At 45.3% G+C, this 24872-nt stretch overlaps 1 protein-coding gene across 1 annotated transcript; it reads right to left on the minus strand.

Annotated features, from left to right (window-relative positions):
* Positions 1-2475: 2475 nt before the first annotated feature.
* LOC118728098 (phosphatidylcholine transfer protein) lies at positions 2476-23181 on the minus strand. The gene is made up of 6 exons (XM_036454351.2): positions 22969-23181; positions 12461-12578; positions 9448-9527; positions 6735-6906; positions 5338-5405; positions 2476-3740 (listed from the first exon to the last, which is right to left on the minus strand). The coding sequence occupies exons 1-6, from the start codon at positions 23110-23112 to the stop codon at positions 3675-3677; spliced, it is 648 nt and encodes a 215-aa protein (XP_036310244.1). The 5' UTR covers positions 23113-23181; the 3' UTR covers positions 2476-3674.
* Between the last annotated feature and the right edge of the window lie 1691 nt (positions 23182-24872).

Raw genomic sequence — 24872 nt, forward strand, 5'->3', positions numbered from 1 at the left:
ATATATATATTTCTGTAGTTGGGAAGGAGTGCAGATAAAGAAACTTTAGAGAGAAAGGACCTGCTTACATTTTTTTTTTTAGGTTTTTTCTTTTCCTTACCTTTTCTGACTCCAAATTGGTAATAAAATATGACCTGTAGACACACCAGCCAAGACAGCCCTTCGCAAAGAAGGGACCTTCGTTCTCTAAAGGAAGGGCCCATGGGAACCTAGAACACACCCCCCCCAAAAAAAAAGATGTTTTGGGGGAAATACTGAAACGGGAATTTTTAGGGGTGAAAAGGACAGACTTAGGAAATTTTTGAAATTAAGAGGACCATGGAAGAAGCACAGGGCTGCAGAGCAGCAGAAGGTATTATTTCCATAGAATGGGGGAGCTGAAAAGCTGTAACAGGTACATTTCCATAGGATGAGGGAGCTGGGAACAGCAGGTCTAATTTACAAAATAAAGGGAAGGAACCCAGAAGAAGGAAAAAGCCCAAAGGGAATAGGAAAACAATAAGGAGGGGAGGAAAAATCTTTGAGCCCAGGAGTTACTATAGTAACAGTCTAAAGGAATAGCAGCCAATCAAAGGGTATATCAAGCACCAGGATCTGCAACCTTGATAAGCCATAGGGAAAAGGAACTCAGTGGGACACTTCCCCCTCCCCACATGGGAGTCGGCACTTGTTCTTCAGTAAATTTCCACCTTTGCCATACCACCTTCTCTCTGTGGATTCATTCTTCAACCCCAGAGGACAAAGAATCCGGAACATCCTGCCCAGGGAACACTGCGTATTCCAGTTCAAAAATTCTGCTTTGCCAAAGCCGGTCTAGCTCAGTAGATAGAGCATTGGCCTGCAGACTGAAAGGTCCCAGGTTCGATTCCGGTCAAGGGCATGTACTTTGGTTGCAGGCTCATCCCTACCAGGGGGTGTGCAAGAGGCAGTTTGGTCCATGATTCTCTCTCATTGATGTTTCTAATTCTATCCCTCTCTCTTCCTCTCTGTAAAAAAAAAAAAAATCAATAAAATATATATTTTTTTAAAATTCTGCTTCAATAACTTGAATTAAATTACTAAATATTAAATTATTATTTAATGTGATCAGACACCTGCATATTGGATGGGTTTGTCTCCTCTCCTGGGTGTCATTTGGTCAATCTCTCAATCATATATTCACTCACTCAGTGACCCTCCGAGTGCCTTCTTTAGCTGTCCTGAGAAGTAACCAAAGCCACTTAACTGTTTCTATTCACAAGATACCAGTGTTTTTTTAGAGCCACAGACATGGGGAAACCAAGTGAAACACGGTGCTAGAGGAATGGCAAAGTATTTGTAACTTTCTAATTCCAAAGGAGGCATCCAGCCCCTGTGGAGAGGGGTACCCTGAAGAATCTGGGGAGCCTTGAAGCACCAGCTCTGGCTCAGGGGTTCTCAGCTTCCCGCATAACCTCACATGCCAATGTTGTACAGGACTGTCACCCCAAATTAGCAAGAACATTTGCCAAAGAATCAAAACTCTATTAGTTATAGCAAACTTTGTGACTTTTCTAACTGCCTTACCTAGAAACTCAGTGTTCTTAGTATTCTTGCAGTTCTTAGCAAGGTATGAAACACTGTTTAAAACCGTAGTTTGCACACCATTTCATGTAGATTCTCTGCTCCAAGGCTAAAACACAAGGCTAAAGTACTTGTGTTTCAGTGGCTCTATACATAAAATTTCAACTTGACCTTTTTAACATAAGGCACTTTAGTGTATCATTAAATTCCAGCTACACTCAGGATAATGACATTTTAATGATATGGTGATGAAGTATCACTCAGTTGCATAATTCTACCCATATGACAATGACTGGGGCAGGGTTAGGCACATGGTTTAAAGGGAATCATGGGATGGTGTGGGTTTGACTGAAAGAAATGTTCTTTCCCTCTTTTGGCTCAGCATGAGCCTGGGAAGATGTAAGCCTACCTCTTGCAATTAGCAGCAATCTAGCACCAAATACAGCCCAACATCAAAAATAACTTGAAGAAGCTAAAACCGGTTTGGCTCAGTGGATAGAACGTTGGCCTAAGGGCTGAAAGGTGCCAGGTTCAATTCTGGTCAAGGGCATGTACCTTAGTTGAGGGCACATCCCCAGTAGGGGATGTGCAAGAGGCAGCTGATCGATGTTTCTCTCTCATCAATGTTTCTAACTCTCTATCTCTCTCTCTTCCTCTCTATAAAAAAATCAATAAAATATTTTTTAAAAAAATAAAAAATAACTTGAAGAAGAGATCTGAATTATAACACTAATTTGAGCACCTGAATCAACCCATACCTGAAGCCCTTCTTCACATGGCCTTGCAGGTAAGTGAGCCTAAAATTCTTTTTTGTGTGTGTTTTTTGTTTTAAGTCCATGAGTTCGGTCAGATGTGACTTGTAAACCAAAGAGACCAAAGTGATTCCTTCTCACAGAAAGAACCAGGTGGTAAGGAAGCTGCACACAGGATAAATAGAAGCCACTCTGTATTTATTTGGTCTTCAATCACTTTCCTTCCCAGAGAGAAAACGTGCAGTCTGAGATATCCCGTTTCAATAAACCCCTGGCTTCTGGCTTCATCTCCCGAATGTCTACGCCTGTTCGAGGTTGACACCGTCACACACAGTGCTTAAACATTTTCTGAGATCATCAAGGCTGTGTCACAGGATAACCAAAATTCAGGAGAAAACATAGAAATCTTTGAGGTGGTGGGTAGACAACTTGGGGAGGATTCCTGAGAAAAAAGGTCAGACTCAACCAAGTCCCTCATTAATATGTCCCTGGCTGTGGACCATGATCCTGTCAACGTCCCCAAACGTTCCAGATGGGAAATCCGTCATATTGCCTATAAGGACACTTTATCACAGGGCCGTGTGCAAAGCATCTTGGCTTTGGTTAACTACCAGAGCCATCCAGATGCTCCATTTCCAGTAAAACAAAGAGCTAGTGAGGTGTGGCCAACCTTTCCCCAGTGGCATAAGAGATAGAGAAACATCCAGGCATGGGTGATGAGGAAAAAATGGTGGTCACATCATAGTCATATGCTTAGGCAGGCCTACAGTGTTTTTCAGATCAAAGCAGCTTGTGATCCCCTAGCTGTGGAGATGGGCAGAGACTGTTATTGGATAATCCCCTCGGACCCCAGCCAAATCAAGTCACCAGACTTAAGGCAAAGGGACATACACAGCCTCCCAGTCTTGGCGCACTGAGAGCCAACTCTGCAGGAAATGCAACTTCCAGCAGCCCCTCTGGAGTCAGAGTCACAAGAAATCCAGTTCTGGGCAGGAGCCAGCTTGCCTGGAGGGGGCATTCTTATTAGCGTGTGTATGGTTTTTTTTGTTGTGGTAGTGGCTTCTCCACCCACCCATCCCCTTCCAAAGGCACAATGGAGTGATTGTGTTCCCTACTGAGGACTTCCCTTTTGAAAAAACAAACAAGCAGAAGTTTCCCTCATCTGACGCACATTCAACCGTGGAAGGAGGCAGCCAGCGGGTCCCAGGGCAGCGAGAGTGGGAAAGGAAGCCGGGTGTCAGGCACACGCGTAGGCTGGGGCCGAGCTGGAGAGAGTGCCGGCCTTTGAGGACGGGAAAGTGAAAGGAAGGCTGAGGATCCATGGGTTGTGGCTCTTCCACAGATGTCGGTCCGTGGGCACAAGGTTCCCAAGGCCCTTCCTTAGGTTTTCTGGCGGTAGATCTGACAGGCTTTCGCCAAGTCTTTCAAGAAGTTAGGGACTCCATTCTGCAAAGCAAAGGAGACTGTCACGTCTAGGTTCTCACAGCAATCACCCCCGATTCCTGGTTCGGGGAGACAAAGGCGACTTGGGAAAGAAGGAAAGAAAACAGCTGAAACCAGTTTGGCTCAGTGGATAGAGCGTCGGCCTGGGGACTGAAAGATCCCAGGTTTGATTCTAGTCAAGACCATGTACCTTGGTTGTGGGCACATTCCCAGTGGGGGGTGTGCAGGAGGCAGCTGATTGATGTTTCTCTCTCATTGATGTTTCTAACTCTCTATCCTTATCTCTTCCTCTCTGAAAAAAATCAATAAAATATATTTCAAAAAGTAGAAGAAGGAGGAGGAGGAAAGACAACAGGGCCTAGACGGGATTTCAAGTTGTCACAGGCAAAAGCTAAGATCCAAGGCGCAGATGAGACTAGACTGCAGAGGCCACTGTTGCGAGACACTGCCTTCTACTTTGGCTCTTGCTAATGAAAGCTAACACATTTCGGAGACACCGTTTCTTGAAAAGAAAAAGAAAACATGAGAAATGGGATGGGGCTGGGTTGTCAGCTCCTCTGAAGAAGTGGAAGGACCCGCTTTGCAGAAGCAGAGACTGGTGAGGATTTGGGGGCCTGAGGCTGGATATACCAGTGGTCAGTAAACTGCGGCTCTCCAGCCACATGCGGCTCTTTGGCCCCTGGAGTGTGGCTCTTCCACAAAATACCACGGCCTGGGCGAGTCTATTTTGAACAAGTAGCATTAGAAGAAGTTGAAGTTTAAAAAAATTCGGCTCTCAAAAGAAACTTCAATTGTTGTACTGTTGATATTTGGCTCTGTTGCCTAATGAGTTTGCCGACCACTGGAATATACCCACTATTGTTTAGTGAGTGTGGGCCATTGTGCAAGACTTTCCACAGACCTTGTCTTATCTACACCCACTCTACGAAGTAGGTAATATACCCAGGTCCTTTTAAAAGGGAAAAACTCAAAGGCTTCCATCAATTAATTACACAGAGCAGGGCCTGGATTCAAATTCACTTGGGTTTGACCCAAAGCCTCTGAGCTTTGTCCCGCTCCCAGGGGGTCTGATGAGCCCTCCAGCCGGTTAGTAGGGCTTGTACACAGCAGGCAGACCGGTCCCGGTGAAGCAGGCGCCTCGGCAGTCTCCAGGGATCGGGGCGACCATTGTGGTTCCCTCCCCTCACAGAGCAACAGAGCAAAACCACAGGAACAAAACCGGAGGCTTCCCCCAGGCGCGGAGCCGTCAGGCTGTCTCCCCAGCCAGGCCAGCTCCTCCGAAAGCAGACACAGGCTCCAAAGGCACCATTGTCCGCACGGGGAGCAGGCTATTGTCCCGAGGTTCCAGAGAGTGATCCTGGCGGGGTCTTGGGGCACAGGCAGGGAGGGGCTGGCATTCCAGCGAAGGATTCTTTGTCTTTTGCCCCAGCTTCATCCTGGGTGTTGGCAACCCCGGTCCCAACCGTGGTCACTCAACCACGCTGCTTCATAAAAGAGCCTCATTAGGCCTGAGACAGCGTGTCTCTCCGGCCTGACAGCCCCACGGGCTGAGTCAACATTTGTCAGACACACTTCCCCCCTCGGCCTCCTGGGAGCTCACCTTGGCGGCCCAGTTAATGAGCCAGGACGGAATCTGGCCACCTGGGTTATCGAAGTAGTACATGAACACTAGAGGGGGAGAGAAAGCACGAGTCAGCAGGAGAAAACCGGTCAGAAAGGTGCAGCCACAAACCCTGGGAACCTCCCGCTTCAGGGTCAGACCCAGAAGGAGAGCGGGGAGGTAGCAGGTAACTTGGGTGGATTCTCTCCTCGGCCTTGTCTTCCAGGGCATTTCTATGTAAACATTTTTGAAAACATAGCCAATGTACATTTTGCTGCTATTTATTAAGTACCTGGCAAGTGCCAGACACTTGGACAGAGTCTCATTATTTCTTCATTCACTAACCCAGTGGTCGGCAAACTGCGGCTCACGAGCCACATGCGGCTCTTTGGCCCCTTGAGTGTGGCTCTTCCACAGACTACCACGTGCGGGCACGCACATACAGTGTGATTGAAACTTCGTGGCCCATGCGCAGAAGTCGGTTTTTGGCTCTCAACAGGAATTTCAATCGTTGCACTGTTGATATTTGGCTCTGTTGAATAATGAGTTTGCCGACCAATGCACTAACCTAACAATTGTAAGGAGTTGGTGAAATTAAACCCCAGTGTATGCTGGGTAAAATGGAGACTAAGAAGTGTGGGTTGACTTGTCAAAGTCAACTTGTTAACAGGCATCAGAACTGTGGCTTGGATTTTGTTTCCAGTTCAAGGCCCTCTCATGCCAATAGGGCAGGGGCCATGTGCCCCACTCTCTGCCCCAGCTCTTCTCATGGTTTGAACTTGAGTAGGCAAGCCCTGAGACTGAGTTTTTGCTGAGAAGGAGCTGTCCCTCAAATATTCCTATAGGTTCTTTGCCCCACCCATAGGACCCACCTGGAGTCAATGCTGAGCCCTCTGGTGGACTCTGATGTTCTATTTCACCCGGACAACAGTCAGTAAAGAGTGGATCAGGTCAGATTTAAACATCCACCTTGTACTCCAGCCAAGTTTCCTGGATGAACTGAATCTCTCTCCATGTTTGTCTTGCACCCCTGTGGAAGAGCCACACTCAAGGGGCCAAAGAGCCGCATGTGGCTCGCGAGCCGCAGTTTGCCGACCACTGGGTTAGTGAATGAAGAAATAATGAGACTCTATCCAAGTGTCTGGCACTTGCCAGGTAGTTAATAAATAGCAGCAAAATGTACATTGACTATGTTTTCAAAAATGTTTACATATTGATAGAAATGCCCGGGAAGACAAGGCCGAGGAGAGAATCCACCCAAGTTACCTGCTACCTCCCTGCTCTCCTTCTGGGTCTGACCTCAGGGAACGAGGATCATGCATTTATATGCCTCACGATCAGCGTGCCCTTCGCATGGGTGGCCCTGGCCGGTGTGCCCACATGCACCCTGGCTTTACCTTTGCTCCCCTTCTTGCCATCGCTCTCAATCGCCAGGCTCTGCTTGTACCCCTTCACCCGGATCACGCCCGGCCTCTCAGCAAACTGTGGCACGGAAGCGCTCTTGGCCAGGACCACGTAGATCTTCCGTCCTTCCACGTCCAGCTCTCGCCGCTGCCGGATGTAGACATACTGCAGTGCCAGTCAAGGCATGACATCACACCAGCATCTCAGATGGGCAGAAGGAAAGCACCCCAAGCCAGAAGCCAAAGGCGGGGTTCTGTTCCTCCCATGGTCTCCCTGGAACTGTTACTTCACCCACCTGCCCCATCTCCTTATTCAGTGGTCGGCAAACTCCTTAGTCAACAGAGCCAAATATCAACAGTACAACCATTGAAATTTCTTTTGAGAACCAAATGTTTTAAACTTAAACTTCTTCTAAGGCCACTTCTTCAAAATAAGACTCACCCAGGCCGTGGTATCTTGTGGAAGAGCCACACTCAAGGGGGCAAACTGCAGCATGTGGCTCACAAGCTGCAGTTTGCCAACCACTGCCCTATAGCATCTATTTTGATCCTGAAAAGTCACCATGAGTTCAGTACAAATACCCTGATCTAACAGATGACATTACACCGGAGAGGTAAAGACACATGCCCCTGGTCCCACCGTCCCGCTGAAGTGATGAAACCTGAATCGGAACCCACATCTGGCTTCAAAACCTATTTAACTTTCATAGGTGGATGGGCTCAACTCTTTGCCTGTATACTTTCCAAGGACAGAATTTTAGATTTAACACTATTAAGAATTAAATGCCTAAGACAATTAAAAAAAAAAATCACTCTCAGTATAACAGAGTTGCACTTACTGTAATAGCAACAACCACAGCCCCATACACCTCAGAGTCTCAAAAGCACCCACAGTTGTACCACTCATCACTCAGGCAGCCCGAGTGATGGTCCATTGCCCTCCGTCTCTAAGTCATGGGGAATAAAGTTTTCAAATGTTTTAGGGAAGAAATGGTGTTACCTTTGGCTCCGGATCCCCTCTCTCCCACTTCACAGCAAATACTGCCCCACTTTCTCCCACAACTTACTCAGCTCATGTGATAGATGTCACCTGACACTCCACTGAGGAAAAATTAACTTGATACACATAATGATTAAAATTTGGCGGTTGGGAGGTCCAGCATGCCACAGGGCCTATGACTGGAGAACAACCAGTTCACCCAGGGACCCAAAAGGCCTTTTCCAAGGTCACACAAGGTCATGCAGCAAACCAGAGGATGGCTGCATGCACAACCTGGGCTCTTTCTCTCCAAAATGAATGTTGTTTACCACTGCACTATTCTCTGTTTTCAAAAATGTAACAACCCTTATTAGAGAGACATACCCGTATATGCATATAGAAAGACTAAAAACAACTCCTGGTATCATGTGACACAGGAAAGCCAATTAAATATAAGTTTAAGGAGTCCTGAGTATTCACCCCTGTGATTACCTACCCAGCAGTGACCCTGTGAGGTCAGAGAGGCAGGTCCATGGCCTGGTCAAGATCACCATCTCTGGAGACAGCTGGACCTGGTCCCAAACCTGCCTTTTCCACCCACCAGCTGGGTGAACCTGAGTCAAGTTTCGAACTTCTCTTTGCCTCAGTTTCCCTCACTGTGAAATGGGGATGATGTTGCCTGTTGACTGATGATTGTTGTCGGTAGGATTAGAGAAAACTACATAAAATCTAAGGGGTTAAGTAACCCACAATTTGTTGAAATACATGCCATGTGCAATGTAAGCTATCTAGCAGGATGTGGGAACTGTGGCAAAAAATAAACCTTTATAGAGTTTAAAATCTAGTTGGGGGCCAGAAAGACACAAAAGCACACACAGACAAAACACATAGAACACACCCATACACTCCCTCTCTTTTTAGGGAATAATTATTTAGGAACCAACTGACTTACAAAATGTTAGGGCTAGAAAAGATCCAGTGATCACATAATTCAGTGGTTTCCACGAGTTATGTTTTCATCAACGAGCCCCTTTATATGGAAATTCAGTGTGTGAATAGAAGCTCAGCTGCTATGATTAAAGAGAAAGCTTGCCTGTCCGTCATCCTACCCCCGTACCTCTCACCCAGCAAAGTCCCATCCCACCCTCCCAGGCTTCTTAGGACTCTGAGTGGTAGCTCTAACTCCCCACATTCCATTCAACTGCATCATAAGATACATAAGGAAATTGAGGAGAAGAAGCACATATGCAGTGTCCAGAGCCAAGAGTGATGGAGGGACCACTGTGGGGTCCATAAAACATGAAGAGGTCTGAGGAGAGCTGAAAGTGTGGGGGCTCTAGTCCCCACTGTGCCACTCATCACCTGTACGGATGCCTCTGTCACTTTACCTTTCTCTAGATTGGGGAGTGTGTTAAACTTGATTAAAAGGTCTTCCCAAGTCCTCAATTCTTCAAGCAAAACAACTTCGAGCCCTAGGAAACATCTCAGGAAAGTAGAGGCTGCCCTCCAGTGACCACAGTTACAGATGCTCCACGTGGTCAGGCCCAGAGTTCCCACTCTGAGGTTTCCAAAAGCTGCACAGGGTGCAATAACAGGTGTGGCAGATGCTTCTGCAAGGATCAAAGACAATGGTGTCCACACTTGCTGGACAGACCACCACTGGACGATGGCCCCGGTGCCCAGCAATCCTTAGAAAGTCAAGAAACGGTGCCCCCTGGGAAAGGATACATCCCTGTTGGACATGGGAAATGGGTACTTCACTTCCCAGTAGACCACAGTCTCGCCGTTGCATTCTTTTTCGTAGAGTTCTAAGGAGAACAAAGGAAGTTAATATTTCTGGAAGCCTCTTTGGTTTCAATTAACATGAAGCCTACGTAGGATGAGCTCGTAGAACATAATAAACCATTCATGCATACAGCACAGAATTCTAAAATAGTCAGGCCCGTTCGTTACCACTGACAGCTTGTTGCCTAAGGACACGGTCCAGTGAATATAAAAGCAGAGTCAACATCAAGGAACCCAACAAAACTGGTCTACTCAGAGCGAAAACAGGATTCTCAATTAGAGAGCAATGAATCAGGCAAGAATAAACCTTCAGGTTTCAAGATCAGGGTAACCACCAGATGTCACTAGAGTACCAACAATTTTGCTTTTAAGACCTTTTCCCCTCTAGATTTTAAGACATGACCACTGGCTGAGGACAGAGTTGCTTAGTCTAGCACCGTGGCTGGCATACTGCAGCTCACGAACCACATGCGGCTCTTTGGGCCCTTGAGTGTGGCTCTTCTACAAAATACCACGGCCTTGGAGAATCTGTTTTGAAGAAGTGGCATTAGAAGAAGTTCAAGTTTAAAAAATGTGGCTCTAAAAAGAAATTTCAATCTTTGTACTGTTGATACTTGGCTCTGTTGACTAATGAGTTTGCCGACCACTGGCCTAGCGTTTTTAGCTGGGAAAGAAAGGTTCTGGAGAAGGCAGTGTCCTTCCTGGACAAAGAGAAAGTGGCGTCACTGTGGTGAAGTATCTTGCTTCTCTCCCTTGTTTCTGTGCACTATGCCACAGAAATCTCCTGACTACCCCATCATGCTCTGGTGTGCAAACAGCAGCCGCTCTTGGAGGGAGGTAGCAAAGGAATTCAATTATATGTATTCCCTCTCACCCAGATGTACTGCAAACATCTCCCTAACATTATAGAGGAAGCCAAGCCAAGGGTGCCTTGAGAAGCAGATGAGGAAAGAACATATTGTTTAACTTAGTTTTTAAAAGAAAATCTAATAGCCGGGACCAGTATGGCTCAGTGGATAGAGCATTGGCCTGCAGACTGAAAGGTCCTGGGTTCGATTCCGGTCAAGGGCATGTACTTTGGTTGCGGGCACATCCCCAGTAGGGGGTGTGCAAGAGGCAGCTGATCGATGATTCTCTCTCATTGATGTTTCTAACTCTCTATCCCTCTCTCTTCCTCTCTGTGAAAAATCAATAAAATATTTTTTAAAAAAATAAAAGAAAATCTAATAAAGTGCTTGCCCAGCCACTGGTGCCACAGGGATAGAAGACAGCCCTTGAAAGGAAGGGAAGAGGTGGACACCTGTTGCTTTCTCATGCTCTGTTTATGAACTAGCATCTCACTGCTTCTTCAAGGCATCAACTTCCCCTCCTTCCCAACTATGTGGTTTAAGCAAAGCTTGCTCAGCATCAATCCCAGGGCTGGAAAAGTGGCAAGACATGCCCATGGGAGTTAGTTCAGGGACCTCTGGCTAGGGTCTTAGCTTGGCCACTCAAGCAGGTTTAAGCTGAGAAGTGGCTTAGTAAAGGCCCTCAGGGAGCCCACAGAATACCCAGGAGGACCAGAGTTAGGTTTAGATTGCAGGATTGTTCCAGAGAAGCCAGTCGGGTGAACCAGACACCATGGCATGAGAACCAAATGTCAGAAGCTCTGCAACTGTCTGCCTCAAAGTCAGGATGCCTTTGCTGGGACCATCCCCAGAAAATGGATTCTACATGCTGCCTGCTTCCTCACGCTGCTCTCTCTCAAACTGAAGACATATATGTGCACCTCATGGGCCACTTCCGTCACTTCGGAATGGCTTCTAGGGAAACTGAGACAGGGAAAACAGTTTGTCCCTTGGATGGGCAAGCATCACAATTCCCTCTGGATACGAAGCATATCTGAATACAGTAAGTGACCCAAAAGCATGAGAAAGGGCCACGGGAAATAAGCACGTGGTCCAGCTGAGCCGATGAGAGCCAATCCTGGGCTCCGGCTGCCAGCAGCAGGAAGTGGGGTTCTCGTTCCTGTTCCTCTGGGGTTAGCCATATGGTTACTCATGAGCCTGGATCTTCTGGTGGCATCTTTGCATGACATGACATAGGAATCTGGCTGAGGATTCAGGCGGAAAAACGGAGTCAAAAGATGGAGAAGTGAGTCAAGTATTGGAGGCAGCTCTCCTGGAAGCCAGACATCCGTGGAGTTTTCAATGCCACGAACCAGTAAACATTTTCCTTTTCTTACATGGGTATTCGTTAGCATTTTCGTTACTTGCAACCAGGAAACCTGACGACAAGGGTCTTTCAGAGTCTGTGTGCCCCTTGGCAACTCCATAGTTCTATGCCACTGTGACTGAGATGGCAGAGGTCTCTCCCAGCTCTACGGCAGAGGATCCCCTGTTTAATGCCTTTCATAACTCTCCATCACCCATAGGGTACAGTCTAAGGACTGCAGACTGGCAGCCAGCCTAGGCCTTGGGGATCTGAACCCTCTTCCCACCCTAATTCCAGATTCTGCTGCCCAATTGCTCACAATTTGTACATATCATGCTGTTTCACATTTTCCTACTTGACTCGTGCTCTTCTCTGGGCATGGAATGCCCTTGCACCACTCATCCCCTTACCCTAACTTCCTCACATATAGTATTCTTGTGTTCCACTCCCAAAACAAAGCTCAGACACCACCTCCTCCTAGAAGCCTTCCATGATACGTAGGTATACAGATGACAACCAACTTATAGAGAGAACAGAGTGGCCCGCTGAGCAAACTGGAGAGTGGACCGGAAAGCGTGCAAAGAGCAAGTCCTGGGAATAGCAAAGGCACCTTTCAGCCCAGCACGTAAGGCGTTTATGCCAAACTTTAAAATGAAACATAACAGAGTAGAAATTAAACCTGTTGCTTTCCGCTTGGTAGAATAAGTAACAATAGAGTCTACTTCCTAGTTGACTTTTTAAAAAAACAGTGGGTGTTACTCACCTTTGACATACTGGTCCCACTGTTTTCGGTAGTCTAAGTCCATATAGACGTCTGCGAGCAGAGCCGGCGGGCAGTCCTCCAGAACTCCGAAGACTTTATACTCATACAGTCCCGTCTGCTGTAGAAACAGAACAGGCAGAAACAACCTATTGATTCTCAAGTTGCGAGACAGCTGGACGGCACAGCGTGTGAACAACAGCTGAGGATGGGGTTCATGCCACGCCAGTTATCAAGTCCCTTCCCATCATCTTGGTGGCATGATGATGAAGAAGCAGATAAATCACTGCTTGGCAGATAAGAGATCCTAAGAGAGTAAGAAAGTGGATTAGAAGACAGTGCCATAGTGCAGATAAGAGAAGACAGTGATCTGAATGGGGTGGTAACAACAGTGACGGGGAGAGGTCAGTGACTTAGGGATATATTTTAGAAGTCATGACAACAATTGTGGTGGGGACAGACTGGCTAAGGGAAAGAGAAAGCAAAGAAGTGAGGATAACTCTCAGAACCTTTGCTTGAACAACCAGGCAAATGGGGAGCTCCTTTTTGTAAGGAAAAAATAAAATAAAACACTTTGGGGGAGAGGTCATTTGTGGGCTGTGGGGTAATCAAGGGTTACCCCTTGAGTTTGGGGTGCTTATTAAACATGTAAGTAGGGGGTGTCACATAGACAGCTAGCATTCAGGGGACAAGTTACTGTTTTGGATTCCACGGGGCCTAATGAACCCAATACACCGTTTTATCAGTCCTAAGACGGAATTTGTCAACACTGCTTCTCTTTTATATAAAGCACTTGTGCATAAAGGGGAAGAAACATCGTTGCAGATCATATTCGCCCCTTTTATTCAGGAAAAAACAATAGTTTCTAGATTCCAAAGTCTAAGAACCCTTGTCTGCGAGGGTCCTGGGCTGCAGTTGGCCACTACACATTTGCACTCTCCCAATGGCAACTTGAACTTCCTAACGGTGGCCTTGCCTAAAGGCTCTAATTTGAGAATTAAACCAGGGGCCCTCAAAGGTCATTGCAAAGACAAACCAACAGAAAGCAAGCCTTTAGAGCCACTCAACGTCCATGTGCTAACGTCATGTTACTGGGTAATTGTGCCTAAGCGAAGCCATCCTCTGCAGCGCCATGCTGGAAACTCATGTGAAGTCAAGGGGGTAAGCACGGTGTATCTTTCCAGACATCATGAGGCCTGTTCCAGGGTCTCCTAGCTCAGGTGGCATAACCCAGGGGTGAAATACCCAGTTTAGGAATCGCAGGCACCTGGCAAGGAAGAGAAAGCCAAATTGCAATGAAATCCAGAAGGATTTTCCAGCTCCAGAAGTTAAGTGGCTTGATACCAAGGGCTTCCTGTCAGAGAGTGACAAACTAACAGACCTGAACCCCCTACGTGCTGGGCCATGGGTGCCCCAGAGGAAGGACAGACCTCGGGAGAAACCTCTCCCTCCTGCCCCGCCCCTCACACTCACATCTGGAAAGGTAGTGAGGGTGTACCCCTCGCCTGCATTTAGACCCACACGTGTTTTCATCACCGTCGGAAGGAAGACAATTAGCTCCTTGTTCAGGAATATTGAGGGCCCTGTTTTCCACACAGGCTGAGCAAAAGGGACAATTAATGTCTTGAGATCGTTATCTCCCCAACCTGACATGGGTTAGCTTTGGCCATCTGGGTAAATGAAGACAAACTGTTTCCCCACACTGGCTCCTGGCCCTCCTGAGTGGCACCACAGCCCTGGTGACCTCAGTCCTGCACAGAAAAGAAAACAGAAGCCCTGCAGGAAGAGGAGAATAGAAGGCGGTGATTGACGTGAGCACCGAAGAACGAGCTATTGTGACGGCTTCCTTTACACACTCCCTTTGAGGCAGCGCTGAGAAAGGCCAGACCTCACAGGAACAAGATACTCGGTAACACCTTTCCTCGTCTAGCAATAGAAAGTTCTTTTCGAGTGCTGCGTGGCCCCACCCAATGTCCTGGGTCAAAACACTTTTTTTTTCACCCATTATTTCTTTTCTTTTTTTAAAAAAGGATCTCAGCACATATACTCGTGTTCTTATTTTGTCTTTTAAAAAATACAATGAGCCCTAGCCGGTTTGGCTCAGTGGATAGAGCCCAGCCTGAGGACTGAAGGGTTGTGGGTTCGATTCTGGTCAAGGGCACATGCCTGAGATGCGGGCTTGATCCCCAGTAGGGGGTGTGCAGGAGGCAGCCTGATCTATGATTCTCTTATCATTGATGTTTCTAAATCTCTCTCCCTCTCCATTCTTCTCTGAAATCAATAAAAATACAGTGAATGTTTTTAGCATTGTAGAAATAATTCATATTCATTATAGGAAAATTGGAAAATGCCAAAAAAGAATGAATGAAAATGGCATGTGACCCCCCATAATCCATAAATACCTATTGGTATATTGGTAATATGGACACATTTCTTTTAAGTAAATAAATACTTCTTTATGTTACAAAAATGGTAATAATGATATAAACAGCTTATCTTCTTATTTTTAACAATATTATATTGAAGCTCTGGAGAGATCACACCTAACTTAGTTATTCTTTTAAGTTATTTCTGTTTCCAAATATTTTTACAAATATAAATACTGCTGGAATAATCTATTATTTCATACAGACCAAATTGGTCCATAATTCTAACTTTTTCATTAGGAAAGCTTCCTTGGAGATAAATTATATTAACATTTTAAGGTTCTTTATACTTTAAATGTTTTAAAAAATTTATACCAATTTATACTCTCCCTAGTAGCAAAAGATTATCTCACCAGGATTGGGTACCACTGTTTGTACAATTTGACAGAAAAAAGTACAAATCTTAGCTTAATTTGGGCAAAGTTTTACTATTGATTTTGCTCTTTAAAAGTAGAGCTATAAGCTCTCTATAACATTTGTTGCAGTTACACTTCTAAGCTTCCTAACATTTCAATAAATTAATACAAATGAGATTACTCAAAAGGTTTTAAACCGCAATGAAGAATGGCTCCATTTTTTTCAATCACACTGGAAAACAACACACTATCTACTTGTCTAATGCTCCACTTATAGAACATTTAACTTCCTACGCTTCACATAGTAAAAGAATTACTCAGTGGGAAAGCATCGGTCAATATTTAATGTGCGATACAGTTACCAGAAGAAGACACCCCCTTCTTTCTTGCTAAAAAACACAGTCAATAGTATTGTAATACTGATGTCTGATGTCAGATGGATACGAGCCTTCTCAAGGTGTTCGCTCTGTAAGTTATATAAATGTCTAATCACCACGCTGCTGTACACCTGCAACTAATACTGTCTGCCAACTGTAATTTAAAATAATTTTTAATTATAAAAAAACAATTAAAAAAAGACTCACATTACAATTAAGAAAAAAAGAACCCACACCCTGGCCAGTGTGGCTCAGTTGTTCAATTTCCTGTCAAGGGCACCTACACTGAAGGCTTGCATGTTTGATTCCCAATCCCAGCCAGGGCCTGTGCGAGAGGTCCCTCTCAAATCGATGTTCCTCTCCCTCTCTCTCCTTCCCTTCCACTCTCTCTAAAACATATGTAAAAAGTGAAAAGTAGATTGATAGAATAGTGCTGATAAGATACGACCATTTACAGTTAAATATGATTATGTGTAACTTCATCACAACAGTACGGAAGTATATAAGTATTGCTAAAATGCATGGCCAAGGAAGAGAAGTGAGAGATATCAGACCCTGTCAATGAACATTAAGTAGAAGTATATTTAAGTTTATATAGAGATATCTACAACTCCACACACCCTTTTATAGAAAGTGCTGCCTCCTTCCATTAAGTAACTCAGAAGAAAAAAAAATTACAGTCTTGCTGGGACCCACCACGTACTTAGCCTTGAGAAAAAATCAAGCTCGGGCTGGCTTTTTGGCTTGGAAAGTACTTCCTTTGGAGACCTGTCAACAGCGCTGCAGCAGCCATGCACTTCGTATTTGAAGTCTTCCCATCACTGGGACCTGCTGCCTGTTATTTCAATAATGCCAGCGATTGTTTCTCGCAGCAGGATGCCGTTTCCTGACTTATATTCATTATCTCATGTGCTCTCTAACATAGCTCTGACTGCCTTATACACTGAGTGGACAGATTATTATGACCTCTGAATGCATAATAATCTGGCCACTCAGTGTATATCCTATATAATAAGAGGCTAGTATGAAAATTGTCCCCTCGACCAGGAGTTCAGCCAGCAGGCAGGCCAGCCAACTGCCCATGTCCCCTCCCCCTGGCTAGGCTGGCTGGACCCCCACCCATGCATGAATTCATGCACCAGGCCTCCTCAAATTATATATATATATATATATATATATATATATATATATATATATATATATATATATATATATAGAGTGCCAGATTATTATGTGTCCAGAGATCATAATTATCTGGCCACTCAGTGTAGACAGAAACATTGGTGTTGCCTCCGTCTTTATACAAAGAACTGCAGTGAGGCTAAATCATGTGCCTGAGTTCTACAGCTAGTACTTGGGACAAAAAGAAGGTGACACCGGCCGCTCCTACTGCCCACAATGTCTCCTTCTTTAGCTCTACTCTGTCCAGGCCACTGTTGCAGACCACATGCTAATGCTTAAGGTAAACAAGACCCATCACACAGCATTTTACAGCCAGAAGGGGCCTTAGATCCTTCATGTAAAAGATGTCAGTGACTTGCCAAGCATCAGTCAACAACACTGTTGGTGGCAAAGCCTGGATGGGAGGGAACCTGTTCCTTCCAGTCCCCAAGCCAGTGCTTCTGCTCCAGACCACCCAGGATGGACCTCCCACAGAGATGCTCCCTTCAGTCCCTAAGCCCAGTGTGTGTCCAATGGGCCTCCAACCACCCCAAGAGGTACTTTGTAGATGCTCTTTGGGGGGTTCAGATAAGAGCCAGGGAAAGCTGGGAATGGAGAAAGGATGAATATGATCACTTTCAACCAAGCAGGGCTGTGCTGTCTTCCTTTGTGTTATTCCAAAGAGTCATGAAAATACAGAAAACTGTAGCCAGAAACTACAGCCTGGTGCTCACGGCAGGGGCTCAGAGGCACAGCAGGCATAGCGTCTAAGCTCTCCCACCAACTGGCCTTGCTCTTCTCAGCGGCCCAGTGGGTCTAATGAGAGTTCCTACCTAAGGACATGACTATGACGATTAAATTAGATGATCTGCCTAAAGTTCATCCCATAAAAAGTAATTAGTATTCCATATGACGCTCTTTTTCCAGACTGAAGAACTCAGGATTCAGAACTGCAAAATAATGCATGTTTTTGGGAAAACGAATATCTATGAAGTACCTACTCCAAGACGGCACTGTGCTTAATAATTAATAGCCACAATAATCCCTCTAAGTCAGCATGTTATTATCTTCACTTTATAAAGGAAGACCTGGGGGAGGGGGGTGGATTTGTTTGAGGTGCCCTGGTATTCTGGCTAACTGGTCTCCATATCAAGCTGCTATATTTCTTTCTTTCTTTTTAAAAAATATATTCTTATTGATTTCAGAGAGGAAGGGAAGAGAGGAGAGAGAGAAATATCAATGATGAGAGAGAATCATTGATCGGCTGCCTCCTGTATGCCCAACACTGGGGTTTGAGCCCACCACCCAGGCATGTGCCCTGACTGGGAATTGAATCATGACCTCTTGGTTCATAGGTTGATACAGCTACTGAGCCACACTGGCCAGGCAAGCTGCTACATTTCTTAGCAACGGTTATTCAAATGAATGCAAGAAAACTGTCCCATTTCTTTTCACTTGCATTCACAGGGTTAACATATGTTGAGGAACAGAACTGCCAATAACGGTACATGTATTTATCCTAAGCACAATAAATTCTGTAAGAGCTAACATGTGTATACATGAGAAACATCAAAATGTCACAATGTTTGCATTTGACATTGTGGAGAATCAATCCCTGGTGGACCCCTAGCCCCTCTACCCACCCCTCCACCAACCTCACTCGTTCTCTTCAATTTATGGTGTTTATCTACGTGTACATCACTAACTTCCAGACAGCCCTGAGCACACCCTGTGCTGTGCACTGGATTTTCTTTGCTTTTCACAGAAGAGCTCATTCCTATTCCTCAGGGATAATGCCTACGGCTGTAGAAGCTGTCCAATGCCAGCCACTCTGGCAAGCAACAACCTCAGATGGTAGGAAAAGTGAGCATTTCTCACCAGAGAAAGCCAGTTCTGATGGCAAGAGCCAAAGCTACAGCTGCCACTGGGAAATGTGCACCAAGACTGCGTGGAGACGGTGAGCTAAGTCTGATTCACTGGTTCAGATCTCTCTAAGGAAGCAAGGTAGGTTTCATCTCTTAGGATTGCAGATAGCTATATAGAATGATCATGAGAGGTAGCTTACTAAATACCACACACACTGGGCTGAATGCTTCACATGGGTTAGCCCCGGGGTCGGCAAACTGCGGCTCATGAGCCACATGCAGCTCTTTGGCCCCTTGAGTGTGGCTCTTCCACAAAATACTACGGCCTGGGTGAGTCTAGAAGAGGTTAGAAGAGGTTTAAGTTTTAAAAATTTGGCTCGCAAAAGAAACCAGTTTGGCTCAGCGGATAGAGCATCGGCCTGCAGACTGAAAGGTCCCAGCTTCGATTCGGGAAGGGCACGTACCTGGGTTGCAGGCACATCCCCAGTAGAGGGTGTGCAGGAGGCAGCTGATTGATGTTTCTCTCTCATCAATGTTCCTAACTCTCTATCCCTCTCCTTTCCTCTCTGTAAAAAAACAATAAAATATATATTTTTTAATAAATAAAAATAAAAAATTTGGCTCTCAAAAGAAATATCAATCATTGTCCTGTTGATATTTGGCTCTGTTGACTGAGTTTGCCAACCACTAGGTTAACCCACTAAATCCACAAGGATACAGGAGATATATCAATTCTTCAGACAAAGAAATGGGGACTTAGAGAAGTTGTGAGAAATAACCAGGGAAAGGCAAACCTTTTGAGAAAAGGTAGAGACGAGAGGTAGACTGGTGGCTGGGAGTGGGAACAAGGTGACTGCAAACGAGCAAGATGTTTCCTATGGGAGCAACAAAACTGTTCTAAAAGTACTTGGTGGTAAAGGTGGCATAACGGCATACAGTTACTAAACACCACTGAATTACACTTAAAATAAGTGGGTTTTATTCTTTGTAAGTGACATGTCAATAAAGTTCATATAAATGATCCGTCCATAAATAAGAGAGTTTATAAAACTCACCGAAGGTCACACAACTAATAAAGGCCGACTGTGGGCATGAAGCCAGTGATCTGACAGCAGAGTCCATGGTCTATGTGGTCGGGACTCCATGGTCTCGGCACTCTCCAAACACATCATTAGATAAGTCATATGTGGTCTGAGTGCCTGTGGCTATATATAGGGTCACCCTATAATTTACCATTCCAGCTGGCACACTTTCGAGAATGGCAGTTGTAAAAATTTTCTCCGGGGACAATAGGTGTAAACTGGGTCGTTGGTGGGTCTATTGGGATATTATCAGTAAATATAATCTGAAAGTATATCAAGCATCTTATCCAACCACAATGGTATGAAACTGGAACTTAATTATAAGGAAGAAAAAAAAACGGAAAAACACACCAATACATGGAGGCTAAATAACATTCATACTAAACAGTGAATGTGTTAACAATGAGATCAAGGGCAAAATTAAAACATTCCTTGAGACAAATGGAAATGAAAACACAACAACCCCAAGTCTATGGGTGTTCATAAGAAAAGATGTACTAACTAAAGCTTTGAAGGAATTCTCTCACCGGAGGGAGGTACAGGATGGGCGTCAACCTGGAAAATAAATGAGGCTTCAGCAAAGTGGGCCAGGCGGCCAGTCATGCTGGGTGATGCTGAAGGCCTGTGAGGGTTCTAAGAAGGAGCAGGTGTGTAGCCTGAGCCAATAGGGCCTCCACATTTCAATACAGATGGTGGTCAACATGGCTAGGGGCAATGGCCCTCCGTCCTGTCCACTGAGGCTCAATGGCACGCCTATGGGAATCTTAGGATCCTCCAAACTTGTGAAAGCGCACTAATTTACATCAATGTACCATGACTGTCTTCATCCCAGAACAGGTGGGAGTAAGACATATAGAATGGTTAGTAGGGATAGGAACTATCTAAATACCACTCACGTCCCCCCCACAGGACAGAAGTGGTCCCTGCTACATAACAATACACAACGGAAACAATACACAGTACAAAGCCAGTCACTCTGTCTCAGCTTACAGGCAATGGATACTATGGGATAAAAAATACAAAAGCAAAAAGGCACAGGCCCATGGGGTAAGGCAGTGGTCAATGAACTCATTAATAATAGAGCCAAATATCAACAGTAAAATTGAAATTTCTTTTAAGCCAAAACCAATTTGGCTCAGTGGATAGAGCGTTGGCCTGCAGACTGAAAGGTCTGAGGTTCGATTCCGGTCAAGGGCATGTACCTTGATTGTGGGCACATCCCCAGTGAGGGGTGTGCAGGTGGCAGCTGATCTATGTTTCTAGCTCTCTATCCCTCTCCCTTCCTCTCTGCAGAAAATCAATAAAATATATTTTTCAAAAGAGAAATTTCTTTTGAGAGCCAAATCTTTTAAACTTCTTCTAACACCACTTCTTCAAAATAAACTCGCCCAGGCTGTGGTATTTTGTGGAAGAGGCACACTCAAGAGGCCAAAGAGCTGCATGTGGCTTGTGAACCACAGTTTGCCGACCACAAGGGCAAGGAGTATGGGTGGCTAGAGGACAGGAGCAGTATGTGTGAGTTATGGGAGATAAAGCTGGAAAGATGAATTAAGACGAAACTAGTTCAAAGATGAGTTAAGACCAAACTAGTTTACGGTGAAGGCCTTGAGAGGGAGGGTTGGAAGAGGTCCATGTGGGGAAAGGGGATATAATAAAAAAATGTTATTATTATATTTTAATCTTTATTTAAAATATAAATTTTAAATAAAGATTAAAATATAATAATAACATGTTTTTAAGACCAAACTAGTTCAGCTAGTTCAGGATAACCTGTGGGCAACGTTTGCCTTGCTTCAGAGAGGCGCTATGGAAGCATATTTATGACATAGGACTTGAGCGAGATAGCTGAGTTCTGATTCCAGTTCAAATCTTGAACAAGCAACTTAACATTTCCATAAATTCATTTCCATTCAGGTTTTTTTTTAAGTATAAACATAGCACCTAACATTAGGGGTGATGTGAGGATTAAGTACCTGCAAGGACTTAAACAGTGCTTGGAACATAAGAAAGACAAAATGTATTCGCTGTTACAACAGTTATTATTAATTCTGCAATCAGCAATGCCACTGAAACGGGAGTGATAAGATCATAGCCTCTTGGGTGTTTGGACTGTCGTGTGTAGGATGGAAAGCTGGGAACTAGTGAAGAGGTCACTGCAATTCTAGGTGAGAAGTGCCCTGTATAGTGACAAACATGTAGGAAGGTAAAGGGGAAGGAAATGGGCCCGATGTCAGATATGTCTCAACAGTCGAATGCACACACCTTGGCAAATGCCCGGATGTGGTTGGTAAAGGAAAATGGAATAATCGGAGAGAAGATAAGTGGATCTTGTCTGAAAACCTGTCCAATTTTGCACCAAAGGTAACTGTTGAAATTTCCCTAGGAAATGAATTCTGTCTGCCCGAGACCTTGAACTTGCTCACCTTGCTACACCCAGTGGTATATGTAGCAAGACATCCAGAGCTGCTCCTCCCTGCTCTCACACTATAATCCTCTGGTCCTCTGCCAAGAAACCCGGATTTCACTTACCTTGCCTGAGGATGACCTTTAACCTACTGTCATGAACTGCTATTACACAGAGCAACTGATGACAGGGCTCAGGTGCAATATGATCCTCCCACCTGGAAGGCCACTTGTTCCAAAGGCCTACAGGAACGCCTGGAGGCCTGCTTAATAACCAGCTCCATTCCTCCAAGGCCTTTGGTGAATCTTTAGCTTCAGACTAAAGTTATTAAGGGCAACTTACAAGGAAGAGGCAGCAGCCAAAAGAAGCAGGTCCCTGGAATGGCTAGAGCTGATGGTTAAGTCCCTCCTCAGCAGCGACACTCCTCTCCCCACATACCAGCCACCCTGCACATCCAGTCTCTGCAAAGTCCTTTCTTTTCCACCTAGATTCAAACTCGAGGATGCCCCCCCCCTTCCCACACACACACCCCTGGCACCCACTCGGAGGTGCATGAGGCTAAGAATCAGCAGACCCACGTTTGCACTGGACAGTTCACTTCTAACAGACCACACCCCCGTGGGGCCTCAGACCTAAGGCTGAACTCTGATGACCTCCCCACTCTCAGAAACTGGACCAGGTCAGCTGGAGGCGCCGCCCCAGGGCTCGCTCGCTCCTCCCAGGTCCAGAAGGCAACCCGGGTCCGGATTTCCGCGGCTGCAGCCCCTCGGTTCCCCCGGGGAAGGCTGGCCCTGGCACGCACGCGGCAGCCCCGCGGTGCTGCAGCAGGCAGGCCGCTACCTGGTCCAGCAGCCGGTAGATGCTGATGCCCAAGGTCTCCATCATGAGCTGCCACTCGGCCCCGGCCAGCGCGGGCTGCTGGAGCTCGGCACAGGCCTCCCGGAACTGCTCCGGAGAGAAGCCACCGGTCACCGCGGGCTCCATCCTTCCGCAGCCACAGCTCCTCCGCCTGCGGGAGAGGCTGTCCAAAGGCTGGATGGAGGGGCGGGGGCGGGGCGCGGGGGCCCAGCGTGATTGGCAGGGAACAGAAAAGTAATCGAGGGGAAGGCGGGACTTTGTGGGGGGAGGAGTCTAGAATGGGGCGGCCCCAGGAAGGGGCGTGGTTATGGAAAGTGGGCGGGGCTAAGCAAGAGATGAAGGTGGCTAAAAAAATGAGAAAAACTGGATTGAGCTAGGGAAAGATTGGCGGGGTGAGGGTGACTATGGAAATGGGGGCTTATTTATAGACGGAAGGAAGAAGGAAGACACTAATGTCACCTCAGAAACATCCCCTGAGTAACCCATCCCATACTCCTTGAAAACCTCTGGGGTCCGATGCTAGAACTATATATTTCAATATAATTTCTATTCTTTCTGTGACGCATTTTAAAACATTATTCTGAGACGAGGCCTATGGGATTCTCCAGAAGACCAAAGGGGTTTATTCCACAAAAGGGGTCAAGAAACCTAGTCTATAGGGGATCCCCCCAAAATACATAGACACACATTTCAAATAATTATAAAGGTAATGTTTATTAAAATACATTTCACTTTCAAAATTGAGCTGTCATCTGTCAAAGTGTGTGTACATTTTTGGGGGACCACCCTGTATATTGGACCTACCAGGTAATTTGCCTGCCTAGAGGATGAAAGATGATCTAAAAGTTATTATTTTAAGATCCAGAGACCTAGAAGCATGGAACAGATTGTGGAATCTCAGAGGGAAGGCGGGGTGGGTGGGAAGAGATTAAAAAAAACAACAACTGTATGCATATATGCAGAACCTGTGCACACTGACAATAGGAGGGTGAAGGCCTAAGGGGTTGGGGGTGGGGGAGAAGAGGATGGTTAGAAGAGGTCAAAGGGAGAAAATAAGGGACATGATATTCTCAACAACAAAGGTTTTAAAAATAAAAGAAATAAAAGTTATTATTGTATCCACCAAGGATTTCTGCATTTTGCATAAATTTAAATTTTTTGGAACTCAAGGACCTTTTTGTTCTCTCAGGTTCCTTGGCTATTACTATAGTTCTTACCGCCAGATTGTACTTGGCTTTGAATAAAGTAGGTAGTTCAAACATCCAAACAGTATAACACCGCATTAGTGCCAATAAACTCTGGGAACCCGTGTTTCCTCATCTGTAAAATGGGTAAAAGTTGGGCAACCAGTTAGAATTGAGGAGGTAACTACATGAGGTAAACATTAAACATCTAATAAAAGTTCTGACATAAAATGTTCCTGCCAAAGTGTAAACAACAGTTGAAAAACAACTAGAAAAGATCTAGAGTAGTAAGTTTGAGGATACACAAACTCCCTGTTGTGACTGAGTGATTTATCAGTGTTGTGGTGTGTATGTGTTTTTATTGGAGCACTAAAAGCATATCTGTTCTTATTTACTAGTAAAAACTACAGAGCACCAACGAAGTGAGAAGTGATTGAAATATATGGTATCATGAATAAAAACATCTGGTAAAGATAATTCTCACTTTCTCTAGGCATGTTTTTCATGGTATAGAACTAGTTTGGTTGGTGGATTCCCAAGATCAATTCATGATTACGAAAACTAGCTTTGCAGTCTGAGTTCTAGTCACTTTAAGAACAGGCAAATTGCTTTAATTTTTTTTAATTTTTTAATTTTTTTAATTGAAGTTTACTTATTTATTAAAGTCTTATTTCTGCCCTAACCGGTTTGGTTTAGTGGATA

Source organism: Pipistrellus kuhlii, unplaced genomic scaffold (assembly GCF_014108245.1).
Source record: "Pipistrellus kuhlii isolate mPipKuh1 unplaced genomic scaffold, mPipKuh1.p scaffold_m20_p_28, whole genome shotgun sequence".
Classification (NCBI taxonomy): domain Eukaryota; kingdom Metazoa; phylum Chordata; class Mammalia; order Chiroptera; family Vespertilionidae; genus Pipistrellus; species Pipistrellus kuhlii.

Excerpts from the sequence above, each read along its gene's own strand:
- LOC118728098 (XM_036454351.2), bottom strand. The coding sequence starts at position 23,112 with ATGGAGCCCGCGGTGACCGGTGGCTTCTCTCCGGAGCAGTTCCGGGAG. Across the intron at positions 12,579-22,968 it reads TCTACCGGCTGCTGGACCAG|CAGACGGGACTGTATGAGTA; the intron begins GTAGCGGCCTGC and ends CTGTTTCTACAG. Across the intron at positions 3,741-5,337 it reads TCATTAACTGGGCCGCCAAG|AATGGAGTCCCTAACTTCTT; the intron begins GTGAGCTCCCAG and ends TTTGCTTTGCAG.